The sequence below is a fragment of the Oncorhynchus masou genome, chromosome 12 (genome assembly GCF_036934945.1).
Source record: "Oncorhynchus masou masou isolate Uvic2021 chromosome 12, UVic_Omas_1.1, whole genome shotgun sequence".
Taxonomy (NCBI): Eukaryota; Metazoa; Chordata; class Actinopteri; order Salmoniformes; family Salmonidae; genus Oncorhynchus; species Oncorhynchus masou.
This window is the reverse complement of record NC_088223.1, coordinates 55,888,931-55,907,229: the sequence shown is the minus strand read 5'-3', so window position 1 is coordinate 55,907,229 and position 18,299 is coordinate 55,888,931. Positions and strand designations below refer to the sequence as shown.

The window sequence follows — 18,299 nt, the reverse complement described above, 5'->3', positions numbered from 1 at the left end:
GCTAATCTTTACATCATGAACTGTTGTAATCAGTCTTTTGCAAGTGGAGGTGATTTGTAGATCAGATCATCTGAGCAGCACCTGGCGGAAGTCGACCCTCGAACAAGCACAACCTCTTTCCCTTAGCAGCAGAAAAGAGCCAACCACAGAATGATAATACCTTCTTTATAATTTCTCGACCAACCAAGTAAGTCTATGCTTCAGTGAACCCACCCCCGAACCAGTTGTGTCCTGTGACGTCATTCGATCTGCGGCCCGTCGCCGACTCAGGGCTGGGTTTCCATTTTCGCAGCGAGCGAGTTTCGGGGAGCAACAATATGGAGCCGGAGATGGAGGACAAAACGTTGGAGCTGATGGTGAGTTTTGGGATTGGATGATTACTTTCTGCCCCATAATATCGATGTCGGAGTGCGTAATATTGTATTAACACTCGAGTAGAACCGATCGAAACGATTTTGAACAAACGGGAGAGCCGAGATGACATACAAAATAGAATATGCCTAGCTAACATTAGCTAGTAGTACCGTTCGCTACCTAGCGAGTAGAGGGAGGGCCCGATGTCTGATCTAACATTAACCCGTGGCTCATGTTTGTAATTATTCTAGGTAACACCATAATGATTTTGGAAATGATTGGGAAGGTAATGATTGTCATCCGAATGGTAGAGGTCGACAGGACGAGGAGTGAGTCTGCTAGTACGAGAAAGGGCCGGGAAGTGGCCCCGTCTTTAAATACTTACATGCTAACCAGTTAACTAGCAAAGGAACTAGCTAGGCGATTGGATCTCACTGCGTCGCCGCTGCGCCATTTGTCCGACTCCAAGTTAGCCACAAGCTTTCCAGGTTAAACAAAGTTAGGTTTCCGATAAATGTGTACTGTTTCTTGAGCGCCAACCATTGGCTAACTATTTCTTGTTAGCCGACTAGGTACATAACTACCCTGATTGTCAACCACGCACATAGATAAATATATTTATAACGTTAGCTAAAAGAGGCACTCCCCACTCTGTCCATTACCGAACACTAAGCATCTCGAAACGCCACTGATTCACAATGACATAAACTCTAGAGGAAGTGCTGACGTTAACTTGCGTAATAAACAAGTAATTATGTTTGATATGTTCGAAGCAAACAGCTGGAGTTTTGTCTACATTTTCTGAGTAGGTAACGCTAGCTAACAAGTCAGTATGACAATCTCGTCAGGCAAAAAGGCCAGGTAGACAGGTTAGCTATTCAGAAATGAACGTAATGTTAGATACAATTATGATGGGTAACTATCGTGACGCTATTTTTGATTTAGCCATCCGTAGATTAATGTCAGCCGATTATCTTGTTAACGTAGCTACTACATCGGTGCATTTTGTTCCAGACAGTGTTCTGTTTTGTCACCTTAGCCAGTGACATATGGGCAAAGATTTGCTATCACATAATGTCACTGGCTGTCTTGCAAAGTAACGTTAGCATCCTAGTCATATGCTTCTGTATTGGACAAAGCGTGCCAATCTAGGCTTGTGGCATATGGCACAATCACTTAATGTTGATACAGGCAGGAGTAATGTCAGCTAAATAAAAATGACTGCATGTGTTTAGGTTCAGTTGTAGATAATCTGTTGCCCCAAACAAACATGCCCACATTCTCCTAGGAGGACACAAAAGCTGATCACATTTAGACACAGCCGGGACTGTTTTAAATGGAATTATCATACCATCTGGTGTTACCTCTCACAGCCAACCCTATAAGGTCAGATTTCTTTATCAGATTTCATGTCAATCTTCTGAATACATGTCAGATTGACATGGCTTTGCGGGTCTGAATAAGGGGCAGCTGTTGACAAGCCATGGATTCCTCCCTCCCTCTTCAAACCCAAGCCTCTGCTAATACCTAATGCATATCAATGTTGAACCCAGTCCCCCATGCTTAAACAATTAGCTTACTTTGACTGACTGCTTCTTCAGATGAGAAATGATGACAAGCCTGCTGGCATTGTAATTGGTCCCCCATGGTACATTGGATGTTGTACATTTTGGGCCAGAAGGTTTGGACTGGCTGTGTTTATGTTAATTAATGTCTCTTGATTTACCAATGGCCTCTCCCCCTCAGAACACCACTTTCATGGACTCCCAGACAGATGACCTCTCATCAAAGAAGATCATAGTGTTCAAGGTGAGGCAACAGACCATGGGTCCACGGCCAGACAGTCACCAACGCGTAATGGCAGTATATTAGCCTAGTCCACCTCCAAAAAACACATGTATAACCCGTTAGCGTCTCTCCCATTTTTATGTCTTCATAATTATCTTTAAGGTGTGCCTTGTGCCATCAATATTGACAATCTCGTTGTGGTTTCCAGTGGGCAGTGTGGGTACTAATGCCAGACTACAGTGTCATCAAAAACCTTTCTCCGAGCACAACGTCATGGCAATTTGAAGAGGCAATCCACACACCAAAGCCAGATTCATTATATAAAGCCAGTTTCCCAGACATACAGTTGAGGTTGGAAGTTTACATACACTTAGGTTGGAGTCATTTTCAAACAAATTTTTCAACCACTCCACAAATTTCTTGTTATCAAACTATAGTTTTGGCAAGACGGTTGGGACATCTACTTTGCATGACACAAGTAATTTTTCCAACAATTGTTTACAGACAGATCATTTCACTTATAATTCACTGTAGCGCAATTCCAGTGGGTCAAATGTTTACATACACTAAGTTGACTGTTTCTTTAAACAGCTTGGAAAATTCCAGAAGATTATGTCATGGCCTGGTCTGATAGGCTAATTGACATTATTTGAGTCAATTGGAGGTGTACCTGTGGATGAATTTCAAGGCCTACCTTCAAACTCAGCACCTCTTTGCTTGACGACATGGGAAAATCAAAAGAAATCAGCTAAGACAAGTCCACAAATCTGGTTCATCCTTGGGAGCAATTTCCAAACGCCTGAACATTCCACGTTCATCTGTACAAACTATAGTACTTAAGTAATAACACCATGGGACCACGTAGCCATCATACCGCTTAGGAAGGAAACGTCTCCTAGAGGTGAACGTACTTTGGTGCTCAAAGTGCAAATCAATCCCAGAACAACAGCAAAGGACCCTTGGAAGATGCTGGAGGAAACAGGTACATAAGTATCGTGCTTCTACACCTGCATTGCTTGCTGTTTGGGGTTTTAGGCTGGGTTTCTGTACAGCACTTTGAGATATCAGCTGATGTACGAAGGGCTATATAAATAAATTTGATTTGATATCTATATCCACAGTAAAAATGAGTCCTATATCGACATAACCTGAAAGGCCGCTCAGCAAGGAAGAAGCCACAGCTCCAAAACCGCCATATAGCCAGACTACGGTTTACAACTGCACATGGGGACAAAGATTGTACTTTTTGGAGAAATGTCCTCTGGTCTGATGAAACCAAATTTTTACTTTTTGGCAATGATGACCATTATTAAATTTAGAGAAAAAAGGGGGAGGATTGCAAGCCAAAGAACACCATCCCAACCGTGAAGCACGGGGGTGGCATCAGCATGTTGTGGGGGTGCTTTGCTGCAGGAGGGACTGGTGCACTTCACAAAATAGATCGCATTGAGGCAGGAAAATTACGTGGATATATTGAAGCAACATCTCAAGACATCAGTCAGGAAGTTTAAGCTTGGTCGCAAATGGGTCTTCCAAATGGACAATGACCACAAGCAGACTTCCAAAGTTGTGGCAAAATTGCTTAAGTACAGCAAAGTCAAGGTATTGAAGTGGCCATCACAAAGCCATGACCTCAATCCCATTAGAAAATTTGTGGGTAGAACAGAAAAAGCTTGTGCGAGCAAGGAGGCCTACAAACCTGACTCTGTTACACCAGCTCTGTCAGGAGGAATGGGCCAAAATTCACCCAACTAATTGTGGGAAGCTTGTGTAAGGCTACACAAAACGTTTGACCCAAGTTAAACAATTTAAAGGCAATGCTACCAAATACTAATTGAGTGTATGTAAACTTCTGACCTACTGGGAATGTGATGGAAGAAATAAAAGCTGAAATAAATAATTCTCTACTATTATTCTGACATTTTACGTTCTTAAAATAAAATAGTGATCCTAATTGCCCCAAGACAGGGGATTTTTACTAGGATTAAAGATCAGGAGTTGTGAAACTGAGTTTAAATGTATGTGAACTTCCGACTTCAACTGTACATTCATTCTAGTACTGGACTTAAAAGAATACTCTAGAGATTGTCCGGGAACCGGCCCATAGAGTTCTGTACACTGACGAGCTTTATCAAGGCCCAAAGCCTGTCGCTCATTTGACGAGATCCATGTCGACTGAAGCTCTGACGAGTCCAAACATTTTACAGTACACACCACTGTGGACTGATGGTTTTATAACCGTTTCATTTCTGTGTTCAGACGATCACCAATGGTCCTATGACGGGCTCAAGGAAGCGGCCATCGGAAGGGAACTATGAGAAGGAGAAGGACGTGTGCATCCAGCTGTTTGACCAGTGGTCTGAGGCTGACCAGGTGGAGTTTGTGGAACACCTGATTTCACGCATGTGCCACTACCAACACGGCCACATCAACTCCTACCTCAAACCCATGCTCCAAAGGGACTTCATCACTGCACTGCCAGGTATGGTTCACACTGCAGTTAGATATTACTTTGTTAGCATGGCCTCGTCATGTATTATATTAAGGGGGTGAATGCGAAAATGTTTAAACCAAATTGGGATCCAATCCCAAATGGAAAAATGATGTCTTTTAATATTTTCAGACATTTTAAATCACAGTGCAGCTGGCTCACCTGCTCTTTCTCTTTGCTAATGAGGCGATTGTGTGTTCAGGCTTCGGTCTGTTGCGTGTATAATATCCTTGTCTATTCATTGATCATATGCCCTGCCAGCCAAGAAATTACAAAATGGAGCATGCCATTGAGAGATACATCTTTTGATTGCCGATAGATAGGCCTAGTGCTCTGTTCTGACTGCCTGCCAAGTGGCCGACCTGCCTGTACTGTGCCCCTCCCCTCTCTCTCCGTCCCTTGCTACTTCGCTATGAAAGATGCGTGTGTTTGATTAGTTGCCGTTCTTCCGAGAACAGTCTCAGTTTAGCGGAAGATGTTTTCTTTCTACTAAACACCTTGGTAAGTCACGGTATTTAACAAACCTTAAAGTACTTTTTTAGGAGTCAGTGGTCTGCGCGCAGGCAGCTCGGTTATTTGATTGACAGTTATGGTCTCCTAGTGATGGATGTGAGTCCTGCTTCAGAAGCGTCATTCCTTTACAGAAAAATACCAGTTCAGGGGGCACTTTGAAACGATCTTTAGAGGGGGTTTCATGTCGGCATTTAAAAAGCCGTAGTGTACCCTTAGACAACCAAATATGTCGTAGCCGAGGTGCTTTCAATAATATGACCTTGGTAGATATAACTTCATTGCCCGGCCATATGTAATAAGTCCATTACTCTGCGTTGTGAATTGAAGTAGAATTTGGGCATTTTCTCTTAAAGGAAAACTGATACAAAAATGTCTGTTTTAAACACAAAACTGTCCATTTGTCACATCCCTAAAATGAGTGCGCTTATACGGAATATACCACAACCAATATAACTTCTACCTCGCCACCAGTAAATGCTCCAAAGGAAACCACTTTAGAGGGGTGTATATTGACTAGGAACCAAACTGAAGCTACTGAAACCGGTAGGGACCTACCTGGATTTGTCCAATAAACTCATTTACGTGGGCAAAACCTTTTCATTAGGCTACACATTTTGCAATTGTTTGCTGCGGCATCTGACTAATGAACACACCCCAGGCTCAGTTCATCCACACATTCACAATTACATGAGTACTTCTACTCCTTGTGGTTCTAGCTCAGGGTCTGGACCACATAGCGGAGAACATCCTGTCTTTCCTGGACGCGCGCTCGCTGTGCTCGGCAGAGCTGGTGTGTAAGGAGTGGCAGAGGGTCATCTCGGAGGGCATGCTGTGGAAGAAACTCATAGAGCGTATGGTCCGTACAGACCCCCTCTGGAAAGGCCTGTCAGAGAGGCACCAGTGGTGAGTACAGACTGGGATCACCCTGAATCGCAATGAGTTTCATTCAGATCACCAGTAGAATGGATCAATAACTGTTCTCAACAATCGACATAATAGAATGTATCCAAGTAACTTCACCTTAGGAAAAGACAATTGATGTTGTTGAGATGAGTATATTTGGTCTTTTAAAAAAATAAATAATTGAATGTGTTCTCTCTTCTAGGGAAAAGTACCTGTTCAAGAATCGAACCACAGAAGTCCCACCAAATTCCTACTACCGCTCCCTGTACCCCAAAATCATCCAGGACATAGAGGTGAGTGTTTCTGCTGCTCCCCTTGTCCCCTTCAACCTCCCTCTCTTCTCACTGATCTTTCCTGTGTTTCCCGTTTCACCCCCCCCCCCGGCTCTCTTTAGACAATTGAGGCCAACTGGAGATGTGGTCGGCACAATCTGCAGCGGATCCAGTGTCGCTCAGAGAACAGTAAGGGGGTTTACTGTCTGCAGTATGACGACGACAAGATCATCAGCGGCCTCAGAGACAACTCCATCAAGGTCGGCGTTCTTGTTTGATGTTGATTGAAGAGTGGGGGGGGCGGGTGTACTCTAATGTCTACTGGATATTTTGAATACACGATTTCTAAATATGGATATTGTATAACAAGAAAGCTTCTTACAATGTGTCAATGCAACGCATAGTACATTTAGTTTGATAAATATGATTTTGTGTGAATTTCTCCCCCTCTGTTTCTGTGTAGATCTGGGACAAGCAGTCTCTGGAGTGTCTGAAGATCTTGACGGGTCATACAGGTTCAGTGTTGTGTCTGCAGTATGATGAGAGGGTCATCGTCACCGGGTCCTCAGACTCCACCGTCAGGTCAGCAACTCCTCTCCCGCTCTGCCTTCTTACCCATGCTCCATGAAGCTCCAAAGCTTATTTAATTCAAGAGGCATGTGGTATGTTGTGTTTGACGGATATTGATGATCTCTCTCGGTGTCTCAGGGTGTGGGATGTGAACACTGGGGAGGTGCTGAACACTCTGATCCACCACAACGAGGCGGTTCTCCACTTGCGATTCTGTAACGGTCTGATGGTGACGTGCTCGAAGGACCGTTCCATCGCCGTGTGGGACATGGCCTCGCCCACAGACATCAGTCTGCGCCGCGTGCTGGTCGGCCATAGAGCAGCGGTCAACGTGGTGGACTTTGACGACAAGTACATTGTGTCAGCGTCCGGTGACCGTACCATCAAGGCAAGTTTGCCCCGATGACCGAAGGTCAACTCACGAGAGCCTCAAGCATGGCAACATCTCAACAAGCATATGTTCTAGTACTTTTGTAGTGGCACAAGACTTACTAACTTAGATCCCACTAGGGCCAAAGAAGACTAAGGCCGCAACAACCTCTGCCACTACAGTCTTTTTGCTGTAGCTTGGGTCCTGTACCATGAGAGATCCAGCTCAGCCACCAGTCTGTTGCCATGTTGTCTTTGGTCTGCCTGCCTTGTATTTTCCAGAGAGCAACTTTTTAGGGATCCTTTCTTGAGACATTCTTAGCATGTCCAACACACTGGATCCTGTGCATCTTGATCTTAAGTCTTTATTATATAACAAAAAAAAGTGTTGCCTTATTTGCTGTAGAGATCTGCTGCCTGTGGATGTTGCAGATCTTGCAAAGACAACCATTTGGCATCAACTTGGTTCATGTCTGTCTGAATGATCCTTCAGCACACTGAACCACACAAAAGGAATGACTATACATTGCTTTAGCGGAGTCTACTGAATACACAACCAGCGTTATTCAGCCGGGCTTTGATTTCTTGGCTAGTGTGTGTTTATCTTCCTGTGAGCTAGAATGATACATGAGTGGCTTCAGTTCTCTCCCCCTGCTCTGCATGACCATGGTGGTTTTAATCAAAAGCTAGTTATCTTCCCCATCACTGCTTGTCATTGTTCATTCACAGAAGATACTTGAAATGCAAAATACAAGCCAGCCACACCTATCAAGTGTCCCCTACCAAATCCTCTCATTCTGGTTGAGTTCAGTTGTGCAACATGTCCAGTAGAGGGCAGCATAGAGCTTGAGTTTGCCCAGAGTGAGAGGCCTGCTGTGGGAAGCACTGACTGAACCCAGAGTCCAGAGCTGACGTTTTGTCTCTTCCTGGGGCTAAACTGTGGACCTGCATGTCTGTCTCGTCTCAGCCCCAACCCCAGTCTCATCCCCAGCTCCCCAGTACCTCCCCGTATTCCAGACGGTGGATTTGTGGGCAGCCAGGATCCCAGGAACAAAGAGACCCTGGCTAGCCCACCCATCGCCCTGGGAGACAGGCCAAGGCATTCCGTACCGAGCCGTCTCCCGCACACTACGCCCCAGCTCTCGGAAAACATTCCCCAAGTAATAAGGGAGGGACGGCAGACTGCAATATCTGTGTTTGGGAGAGGGAGTGTTACTCGACACCCCTAAATGTGTATCACTGTTATACCTTTGTGTTTACATTCATGTTTTCATGCAGCTCCACAGTGTCACTCTGACGTGTGTGTGTGTGTGTGAAGACAGAGGTGTACAGCTGGATTATAGGTCTGGCTGCAGACTGTTCTCAGCAGCTTCATTGTCGGGTCTAGTACAGAAGCATTCTAATGAAGGAAAACAGGAAGGAAGAGATTTCAAAAGTAAAAACTGTTAGTGTTGACATGAAGGATTATTTAGGCTAAATGCCTCTTTTTTTTGTGTGTGTGTGTTGACCTCTGGGTGGTGTGTTTTTGCCTTGACGCCCCTCCAGGTGTGGAGCACCAGTACGTGTGAGTTTGTACGTACGCTGAATGGCCATAAGAGAGGCATTGCCTGTCTGCAGTACAGAGACAGACTAGTGGTCAGCGGCTCCTCGGACAACACTATCCGGTGAGTGTGTTTGAGGGTGGAATATTCTTCTGGGTGTTTCTTACTGGTCTATATTTATAGAATCTGTAACCGGGAGATAAACGTGCTTTGTCATGACTATTTTGTCAAATGTTACTAAACTAACACGGATTCTCTCTCCTCAGGTTGTGGGATATTGAGTGCGGGGCATGTTTGCGGGTATTGGAAGGCCATGAGGAGTTGGTCCGTTGCATTCGCTTCGACAACAAAAGGATCGTTAGCGGAGCCTACGATGGGTAAGGGAGGGTTCATCTCACTGTGGCTGAGCTGATCTCTCACTACTAATGGAGATCTGCCTGTTAATGGCTTTATTCCCTCACTCTAATCCTGCACTTGGCCTCTGTTAATCCTTGTTATTCTCTCACTGCTGATCTCAGACTCCTGATTCCCCCCCCATCCTGGCCTCGGCCTGTTAATGAGTGAATTTGTTAGGCTGTTAGTCAAACTTTTATAGGCCGGAGTATGAGGTCCTCCAGCGGTATCCACTGACAAGACATGAATACTATTGTGTTGTTTCCATTATGATGTTAAGAGGGTGTGCGCGCCTGTGCTGTTCCTTTGTAGTAAAATCAAAGTATGGGACTTACAAGCTGCTCTGGACCCTCGTGCCCCTGCCAGCACCCTCTGTCTGCGCACACTGGTGGTGAGTTTAGCTTGGATCTAGAGCATGATGGTGGAGATAATGGTTATTGTAGAGGATACTAATGAATTTGACCGTCTTTCAGGAGCACTCTGGGCGTGTATTCCGGCTACAGTTTGATGAATTCCAGATCATCAGCAGTTCCCATGACGACACTATCCTCATCTGGGACTTCCTGAACGTGTCGACCAATGGACAGACTGAGGGCAGGTCGCCCTCTCGCACGTATACATACATCTCCAGATAGCAGGTACACACGACTTTCACACACTGTCAGAAGTATGTGCCTGCATACACTCACCAGAACTTACACACAATAGGAATGAATACAACAAACTAAAGTGATATTTTTAATGAACAAGATGCTCTGATTCAAATTGTGTGGCTTTTCGGTAGTTAAGATAAGTAAGCAAGCACATCTTTCTATATTTTGCAGGCCAGATTCATACAAAAACAAATATATGATTAATCAGCCCCACCCCCCCCACCCCACATACACTTTTTCCTACAGGCAAATAAATTAAGTTACACCCGTACAGGATCAATAGTGGAAGTAGGATTGTGATGCAAGATGCTGCACACTGTGCATATGGGTGGGCTTCAGTTGACCTGAAATTGCTGTTTACTTTCTGCATTGCTGACTCAATCTTTAAGCCTCCCACCCTTTTTTCTTTTAACTACCAAAGGGGGGAGGGGGGGTAAGCACTGCAGCTCATTTACAACTCTAACTTCATTCTTTGCTTGGAGGTGGTACTCCTGACCTAAATTGAACACATCTACAGGATTACTTGCATAGTGTGCTGAGTGTTTTTCTCTCTGCATGGCAGGCCCGGTGGAATGTGATGTGTGTGCGGGGACAGTCCTAATGGCCAAGTCAATGTGCCAGGGTCAGAGGTCACTTCCCACTCCATCATCCTCGCTGCATCATCTCTGTCCTCCTCCTGGTGTTCGTGTGGAGGGGTCGTCCCGCCCTCATTGGGCCTTCGGTGCTCAAACACATTGCCCCTTACACCCCCACCCCAACCAAATCCCACACAAACATGCACACAAAGCGGAGTCTACTAGGTCACACTCTAAGGCCCAGCTCCCCTTACTCTGGTCACCCAAGACCGAGTAACAGACATGGACATGAAGGAATCTGAACTGAATGGCTGGAGGAATGGAGAAAGAGGGTTGGAAACGGCCTGTTAAAGATGCCCTGGGGAGGAAAGGAAGGAAGGAGGCAGGGCCGGGGCTCAACTCAACGGGGCTCTTCATCCAGACTGAGTGACAGATGCCTCAGGCCCGCCCCTTTGGGCACCAAGGACATATCTATCTTGTTATTTTCTCATTTTGTTTGGTAAAAAAAAAATTGTGGAAGAGAGCTGATGTTTTTTTCCCCCCTGAAGACAGTACTGCATGGATAAGTGATGGGACAACAGTGAGCTAGTGACCTATTTAAGTTTTTTTCTAAATATTTTTTTATTTTTGACCCAATTTAGTTTGTTAGTGTGCTAAGAATTTCTTCTCTCCAAACCCCTCTCAAATTCACCCCCTCTCATCCTTAGTTCTCTACCCTGCGTTTGTCTTTCACTTATTCTCCCTCTGTCCTGTTCTGTCCCCCCCTCTTGCTGCCTGTCTAGGTTCTGAATGACCCCTTACTGAGCTGAAATTAGTTGTAAACAGAATTGTCTTGTCTAAAATGGTGTTGTATATTGAAAAGATTTTTTTTAAAGGAAAAAAAACAACATAAGAATAAAGTACTTGAATGTGAAGGAGTGTAAACCAGAGTGTGAGTAATGTACTTGTTCAGTATCATGCATCTATGCCATCGGTACTGTATGTACAGACCAAACCACCACTCATTTGAAGTCAACCTCCCATTGCTCGTCTATTAAATATAATCTTGATATAGAGAGTAAGGCCTGGTCTGAAAATGACAAGCAGGACGTGTTGTGTGTTTCACATTTTTTGGTTTAATGAGTGTGGCTCTGGAAATTGGCAAGAAACTAGAGAATTTAGGATATATTATTAACTCTGAATTGGTGTTTGGAAAGTGTGTGTAGTGTCTAGAGGGGAGGATCAAAGTTAGTCTGCAGACGGAATGCTGGTACCCAGAAAGGGTGATCAGGAATGCAGTGGAACCCACATTCCTCCACACACACGTCCAGCCCATTCTCTGCCTCACACATTCTCTCAAGAAAATGTTTCATGGTGTTGGGCAGTGAGAAACTACCTCATGCCCCGCCCTCCTCCGTACTAGTGCCCACATGTCTGAGCTGTGCAGGCTGCCTGCCTGGGAAAGACATCCCAGCTGCAGGAAATGACATGGTTATGAGTGTGGCTGTTGAGGCCTTGATCCAGATATGTTTGTGTAGGTTTTCCCATTCAGTTTTCAACTCGTATTAACCTGATCAGAATTTATTCTATGTATTGGCAGCTGCATTCCATTGAAGGTCACTATAGGCTCAGCTTGTTTTCCAAGGGATAAATCAGTGAACTGTGGTTTGGCACATATTGTGTTCTGTGCAGATGCTCCCATTTCCAGTGACCACTAGATGGCACTTGTACTTTTTTTTTATGGAACCTCAATGACCCAGAGTATGGTGTCTACAATGTCAAGGTTAGGTTAGGAGTCTCTTCCTGTATAACCCACAAACACGGAGTATTTACATTTCTTTTACAGAAAAACAATTGTGGATTAGCATATTGATAATGAGTATCACACAATATCGCAAACCGGTAACATTTAGGACCATATGTTTGTATTCTATTTGGCAATACCATTGGTCTAAAACAGCTATCATACCATCGAGTTAAATAAATAATTGTAATAAAATGCATATAGTTTCAACAATTCTCCTTAAATATATCCATACGAGACAGACTGAAGATAGTGCACTTACTATATTACAGCAGCTTTCTGTATTGAGTGAAAAGGCAGGAACAGTAGCTCCTAGGTCATATGAAGACAAATAATGCATTGAGAAACCTTGACTGTCCCTCTGTTGGGTACACGCTACAGTCACCTTTGGTGGTTCGGGTGTTTGGTACTGAACAGTTGACCAGTTGTCTTTGGGATGTTAAAAACACGGATATTCGGTATTGAACGCTATGGTTCAGTCGTCTTTGGCAGCTCAACTTTAGTGCCTCTGGAAACAAACACTGAGTATAGCTGTCTTCTGTGGCCTAACAAGAATGGTTGGCACTGTACATTGTAATTCAACAGTCTTTGAGACAACACTGTCTCTGGAATGGGGAGGTAAAGGGCAAGGACAACATCTTCCCTGATGTGGTCAGATTGTTTAGCTCCAAGTCTTTAGATGCACATATTGTACTATGCACCACTTAGGTCTTTACCTGGGTTCAGCCCAGCAAACTCCTTACATTCAATTCACACAGGGGAGGACAGTTGTCAAGTCATTTGGGTATGTTGTGTGGCATTGACTATGTAGGTGCTGTAGTGGCTGTGGGTCGGGTCCCTCTCACTTTCTTGCTTCTCTTGCTGACCGTGGTGAAGCGGAAGGGCTGCAGGTCGGGCTGCTCCCCGGGGGGCAGGCGCTTCATGAAGTGAACGTCCTGCTGGTTGGGCAGTGTCTGAGGGCCTCTCCTGGGGCGCCCCCTCTTGGTGAAGCCCACGTACCAGCCCGTATAGCGTGCTGACATCAGAGCTGTATAGTGGTTCTCCAACACCATCTCAACGAAGACACAGTCTGCACTGCGATTACTAGCCTTCTGAAATACACACACATATATGATAATTTCCAGTGTCTGACTTGGACTGAAACATGTGCCGGTACTCATTTTGGCTGCCAAAACTATATTTAGGTGCAGGGGTTCAACAATACTTTTGAGCTAATATTCTATAAAAGGAACAGGAGCTCAAGCAGTAGACATGTTGAGGGACCGGTACTCTGCCCCAGCAAGCTCCTGCCCAAGTCAAGCACTGGTAGTGTCAATATGAGATGCAAAGGGAATAACTCCAGGTTGTTTAAATGTATACATTAAAAGGAACGTGCAGCAAGAGTCAGAATTAGAATTGTGTTTGTCTCACCTTCCCCACAAGCTTGCCTCGATGGTTCATGCACAGGTAGAAGTTGGTCTCTTTACCACGGATTCTCACCTGACTTCCAAAGGTATCAGCCTCCACAACAAGCTGGGCTTGGAAAGAGACAGAGGCACAAAAATACAGATTGTAAGAACCCACATGACAAAATGCTATAGTATGGTATGAATACTGTAGTATTACTATATTTACGTACTGTAGTATTCAGTGAAGTGCTTTTGTAGACATTACTGTAGTATTTACTGTAGTATGCACATTATAGTGTGTTTGTTGTGTTGTCTTTGACACAGAAGTGGGGGCTTTCTCCTTGAGGAAACTTGCTGGATAAATACTAAAATAATCATACACTGTCGGTAAGACTGGAGTATGAATGGATAGTTCAAAGCTTCTGCTCTTTTCTATAACCTGTCGGGAACACAATATATGGTATATACTTGGCATGTAGGTGTCTCACTTGTGAGTGGCACAAATTGGAATATGTGGGAGGGGAATGGGTGGGGTATATGCAAATGAAATACTGTAGTACTACTATTGTTAAATAACTGCAGTATTTTTGTGGACATTACTGTAGTATTTACTACATTGTTTTTTGTGGATAATACAGTATTTACAATAGTATTCTACAGTATACTACACAATTCTATACTACGTATTACTAAGTTCCACGAAATGGGTGTCTTGGATACATGCAAACTTTTAAGAAATTAAATATATTTTAGCCTACGGAAAAATACTTTTTCCCATCTCAGGCATTAAAATCCTATGAACTAAGAGCATTTTATCTGCACTTGAACCACACTGTCAACCCTGTTACAGACACTAATGTAACTGCCTAACTATTATTTATTAAACTCATCTTTGAGATAAATCTAACATTTTCTCATTGATCTAGTATCCCTTGTACAAATGAATTCACATATAATATCAACCAGATAAAGTTACCGTTGGGCCTCTAACAGGGTTGACGATAACAGGTTTTAGGTGAAGATTGGCCATTACTCCCCATGTGGTGAAGAGCATGATGAAAGATAAATCAAATTCAAGTTTCCCTAACATGAATTGAGCTTACAGGGTTGATGTGTTAAACTCGACCATCGCAGTCAAAGATGATAAAACAATTATAAATAGACCAAAAAGAGAGAGAAGACTTCCTTCCTTTTCCACCATGCTGTTCAGAAAACCCAAATGATGTCACCTGCTGTGAATAATTTAACTTGGTGGAATGGTCCATTATTTTAAAGGGGTAAATTGTTTGCATAACAGGGTTGGCCATAACATGAGGGACAGATGTAAATGCGTCACTAATATTATGAATACAAATAATAATCTTCAGAAATGACTTTGTCAAAGCAGAAAAATAACTAGGCATTTAGAATAATGGTGAAACGTGGATACATTTTAGGGATTAAGTGGGTTGAAATCGTCCTAGAAGTGACACAGGGTTGACGAAGGGACGTGTCAAAATACTGGATTTTTGCACTTTAGAAAGCCTTTGTTCATATTAAAGATGTACTTTATTCTCTATTTGGTCTATATTAAAGTGCACTTCATTGAATATAACAGGCTTTTTAAAATGAAATATTGGTGCATAATTTCTACTTCCATGAAAAGGCACCCTTTTCGTGGAATGACCCACACATGATTGAGGGACATTTCAGTGTGTACTATAGTATTTTACATTATACTACAGAATTATATAGTAAGCACTACATAATCGAGGGCTACTACAGTGTGTAGTATAGTATACTACAACATTATATGGTAAGTTTTATATGTGTTTGAGGGATATTACAGTGTGAAATATAGTATTCTACAGTATACTAAAAAATTACATAGTAAGTACTACACATGATCGATGGATACTACAGTGTGGAGTATGGGATTCTACAGTATAGTACAGCTTACTACAGAATTATACATAAAGTACTGTAGTATTTTATAGTAAACTGTAGTATTTTGTCATGTGGGAAAGGGCATAGATATTGAGCACATAGGACGGGATGGGGGTATTGTTACATGCAATTAGTTCATAGATGTAGCCACAATACAGAGGTCAAACCAAATCAATAACATTAGACTCCCTCTCACTACCCAAACCCCCCTCCACCCCCCTACAACAAAGCAACATAGCGGGGTAAATGGGACATCGATGACCTTATCGATATCGGGACTGAGTCTACCACACAGCAACCGCTGCGCCATCTTTCTATTTCTCTCTGTGTGTCATAGGCTTGTCTGGCCGGTTGCTACTTCGTGATTTTGAGGGCCATGTACTGTAGGTGTGATAACATAGAGGAAATGATTGCTTGTTGATTCTGATTTGTATTGGAGTGTTCTGTATATTGTAGGAAGTAGTAGTACTATATCTTACCATATTTATCCCCATCGTCTCCCTTGGCACTGATTCTCCTCCCCATCACCTGCACGTGTTTGCCACTTGTCCTGCTGTACAGCTGGTACACTCTGTGCTGCCGGCGACTCATGGCGTCTCGACCCCGTGTCTGATTCTCCACGTATACGCTGAAATTAACATGGTCATGCGCTAAGACCTGTGCCACCACAAAACAGACAGGCATGTGGTTAGAATGAGAGCCTTTATTAAGAATGGAATATTAGAAAACATAATGGATACAATTGTATACACACATTTACCTGCAGGGGGCTGCAGACCACCAGTAAAGCCTGGACAGATCTGAGAGAAGGGGAGAATGGATCTGCATTGAGATTATATGTGGTATTTTTGCATCCCAAAATAATAAAAAAGCAGCCTGTCTGCCACACTCCTGCCTCTTTTCTGTCTCCACCACCAATTTTAAACCTGTCTCTATGCCTCCAAAAAAGGTCATTTCTAGATAAAACCATCACGGCAACAGACAGTGGCCATGCTGTCTCTCTCTAGGGACAGCTGCTGAGCTCAGCTCATATCTATGATGAGCTAATAGGATATCAATATTCACTAATCCGTCCAGCCATCTATCTAAGCACGTCAATCTCTTATCCCTCCCTGTATAAATACAGCACACACAGCACATGCATAGATACATAGATTACGGCACACAAAAAAGGCTGACCTCCATCTTAAATAAAGAGGGGGAAGAGCAGGAGAAACATTAGCAGACACGTTAGCAGTAGAGAGTGTTCTTTCATATCTTCCTGTACCCCCTGGCCTTGTGCTCATTAGGGGACCCCATACCCCTGTGCTGTCCAGATGTAGGGATGCCTGGAACGCAGCCTACAGCTGGCCCAAAGCACACACAGATGTCTGGGCTCCAATGCTACTTTTGTTCTACTTCTGTGTTACCTCAGATGAAACCTCTGTAAAAATCTGACCAAGTGGAGAGTAAGTTTGAGAGATACAAGGGGGTGACAGGGACAAATTTGTCATTGTAAATGTAAGATTCGTTAACGAGTCTGGCAGAATTGCTTTAGGTTTGGTTAAAGTGGATTGATGCCCTAATTTGGGGAAGAGCTAATTGCTAATAATCCCCTTCACGAAATCATGATCCTGTTAAACACAGACACCCATCGAAGACACCAATAAGGCACAGTCATACTGTACATCCACTCATTCATTCATAACCCCTTAGTAGACCTTCTGTCAGTGACAAATGTCTGGTCTTTCAGTCTGGGGAGAATGAAAAGAGGTGTCTGGGTCATGGGACATGGTTGAGTGGCCAGAGGAGCAATATGCTACAGCAATATGCTACCATGTGGAACAGCCTCAGAGGAATTGTACTGATAACAAAATAAAAGATTCCACCACCACTTGGTATTGGAAAAACAGATGGCATTTCTATTTCAGTTAGCTGTTCAGAAAATAGTTTTTCATTATTACAATGGGTAAAGGAGAACATGCACCCTATATGACGGTGTACGAAACACCACACCTGCTGTGCTGGACTGATGGTCAGAGCATGCATGAAGAGAAACATGTGCGCTCACACACACACACACACACACACACACACACACACACACACACACGCACAATACCTCCATTCATTTCTCTCCAGAAAACCTTAGGTTGCGCATCAAGGGTTACTGCACATTTAACTTACAACATGACTAGTGTAGAGAGGAGGGAACTCATCTCTCGTCCCGCGCAGCTACCCGGCCAGCAAAAGTCAGGCACCGTTACCGAGGATCTCTAGCTGGTACTGTCTGTAATCCGTTCGTTTGAGAAGGGTTTGGGGGACTGCAACAACTCCTGCGGTAATTCCTGCGGGCATCAGCAGAGCATGCCGAGCACATCGGTTAGAATGCTGGCGGAGGGGAATGGGTTTGCTCTGCAAAAATGGTTTCATGTAGCCAAAACTTGAGCGAATGCGCGCTGGGTATGTCCAGTTTGTTCAATTCTCTGAAATCATGACAGGTGTTTGGCGAAATAGGATTTTTCGCAGGTTTGCCTCCTTTTTTAAAAACTTAATATGTTTCTACAGCTATGCCTACAATGCTTCTATGAGAAAATTGTAAAATAGGCTTATTTTACACGCAGAACTCAGTTGCACTTGTATTGCCATTGTCCATTAGTTCCTATTGTCTTATTTTCTTTCTTCTGTATATCACTTTTCTTTGTCCGACAATCTATGTTAATTTGTCACGTATGGTCGTTCAGAAAAACAACCATTCCTAGTATCACGGAAAGTCTATTCGGGGAGTGAGAGCGGGGCAT

The 18,299-nt window shown here is 43.7% G+C and overlaps 2 protein-coding genes across 2 annotated transcripts; one reads left to right on the top strand and one right to left on the bottom strand.

The window, feature by feature from the left end:
• Positions 1-248: 248 nt before the first annotated feature.
• Positions 249-11,336, top strand: LOC135550470 (F-box and WD repeat domain-containing 11-B-like). The gene is made up of 13 exons (XM_064981312.1): positions 249-356; positions 2,101-2,163; positions 4,402-4,624; positions 5,863-6,049; positions 6,252-6,342; positions 6,444-6,581; positions 6,785-6,903; positions 7,030-7,279; positions 8,806-8,924; positions 9,068-9,178; positions 9,507-9,585; positions 9,668-9,832; positions 10,410-11,336. The coding sequence occupies exons 1-12, from the start codon at positions 318-320 to the stop codon at positions 9,827-9,829; spliced, it is 1,581 nt and encodes a 526-aa protein (XP_064837384.1). The 5' UTR covers positions 249-317; the 3' UTR covers positions 9,830-9,832; positions 10,410-11,336.
• Positions 11,337-12,574: 1,238 nt separating this feature from the next.
• Positions 12,575-17,994, bottom strand: LOC135550469 (fibroblast growth factor 18-like). The gene is made up of 5 exons (XM_064981311.1): positions 17,686-17,994; positions 16,280-16,319; positions 15,999-16,176; positions 13,616-13,722; positions 12,575-13,296 (listed from the first exon to the last, which is right to left on the bottom strand). Exons 1-5 carry the CDS (start codon positions 17,715-17,717, stop codon positions 13,009-13,011), a joined length of 645 nt encoding a protein of 214 aa, XP_064837383.1. The 5' UTR covers positions 17,718-17,994; the 3' UTR covers positions 12,575-13,008.
• Between the last annotated feature and the right edge of the window lie 305 nt (positions 17,995-18,299).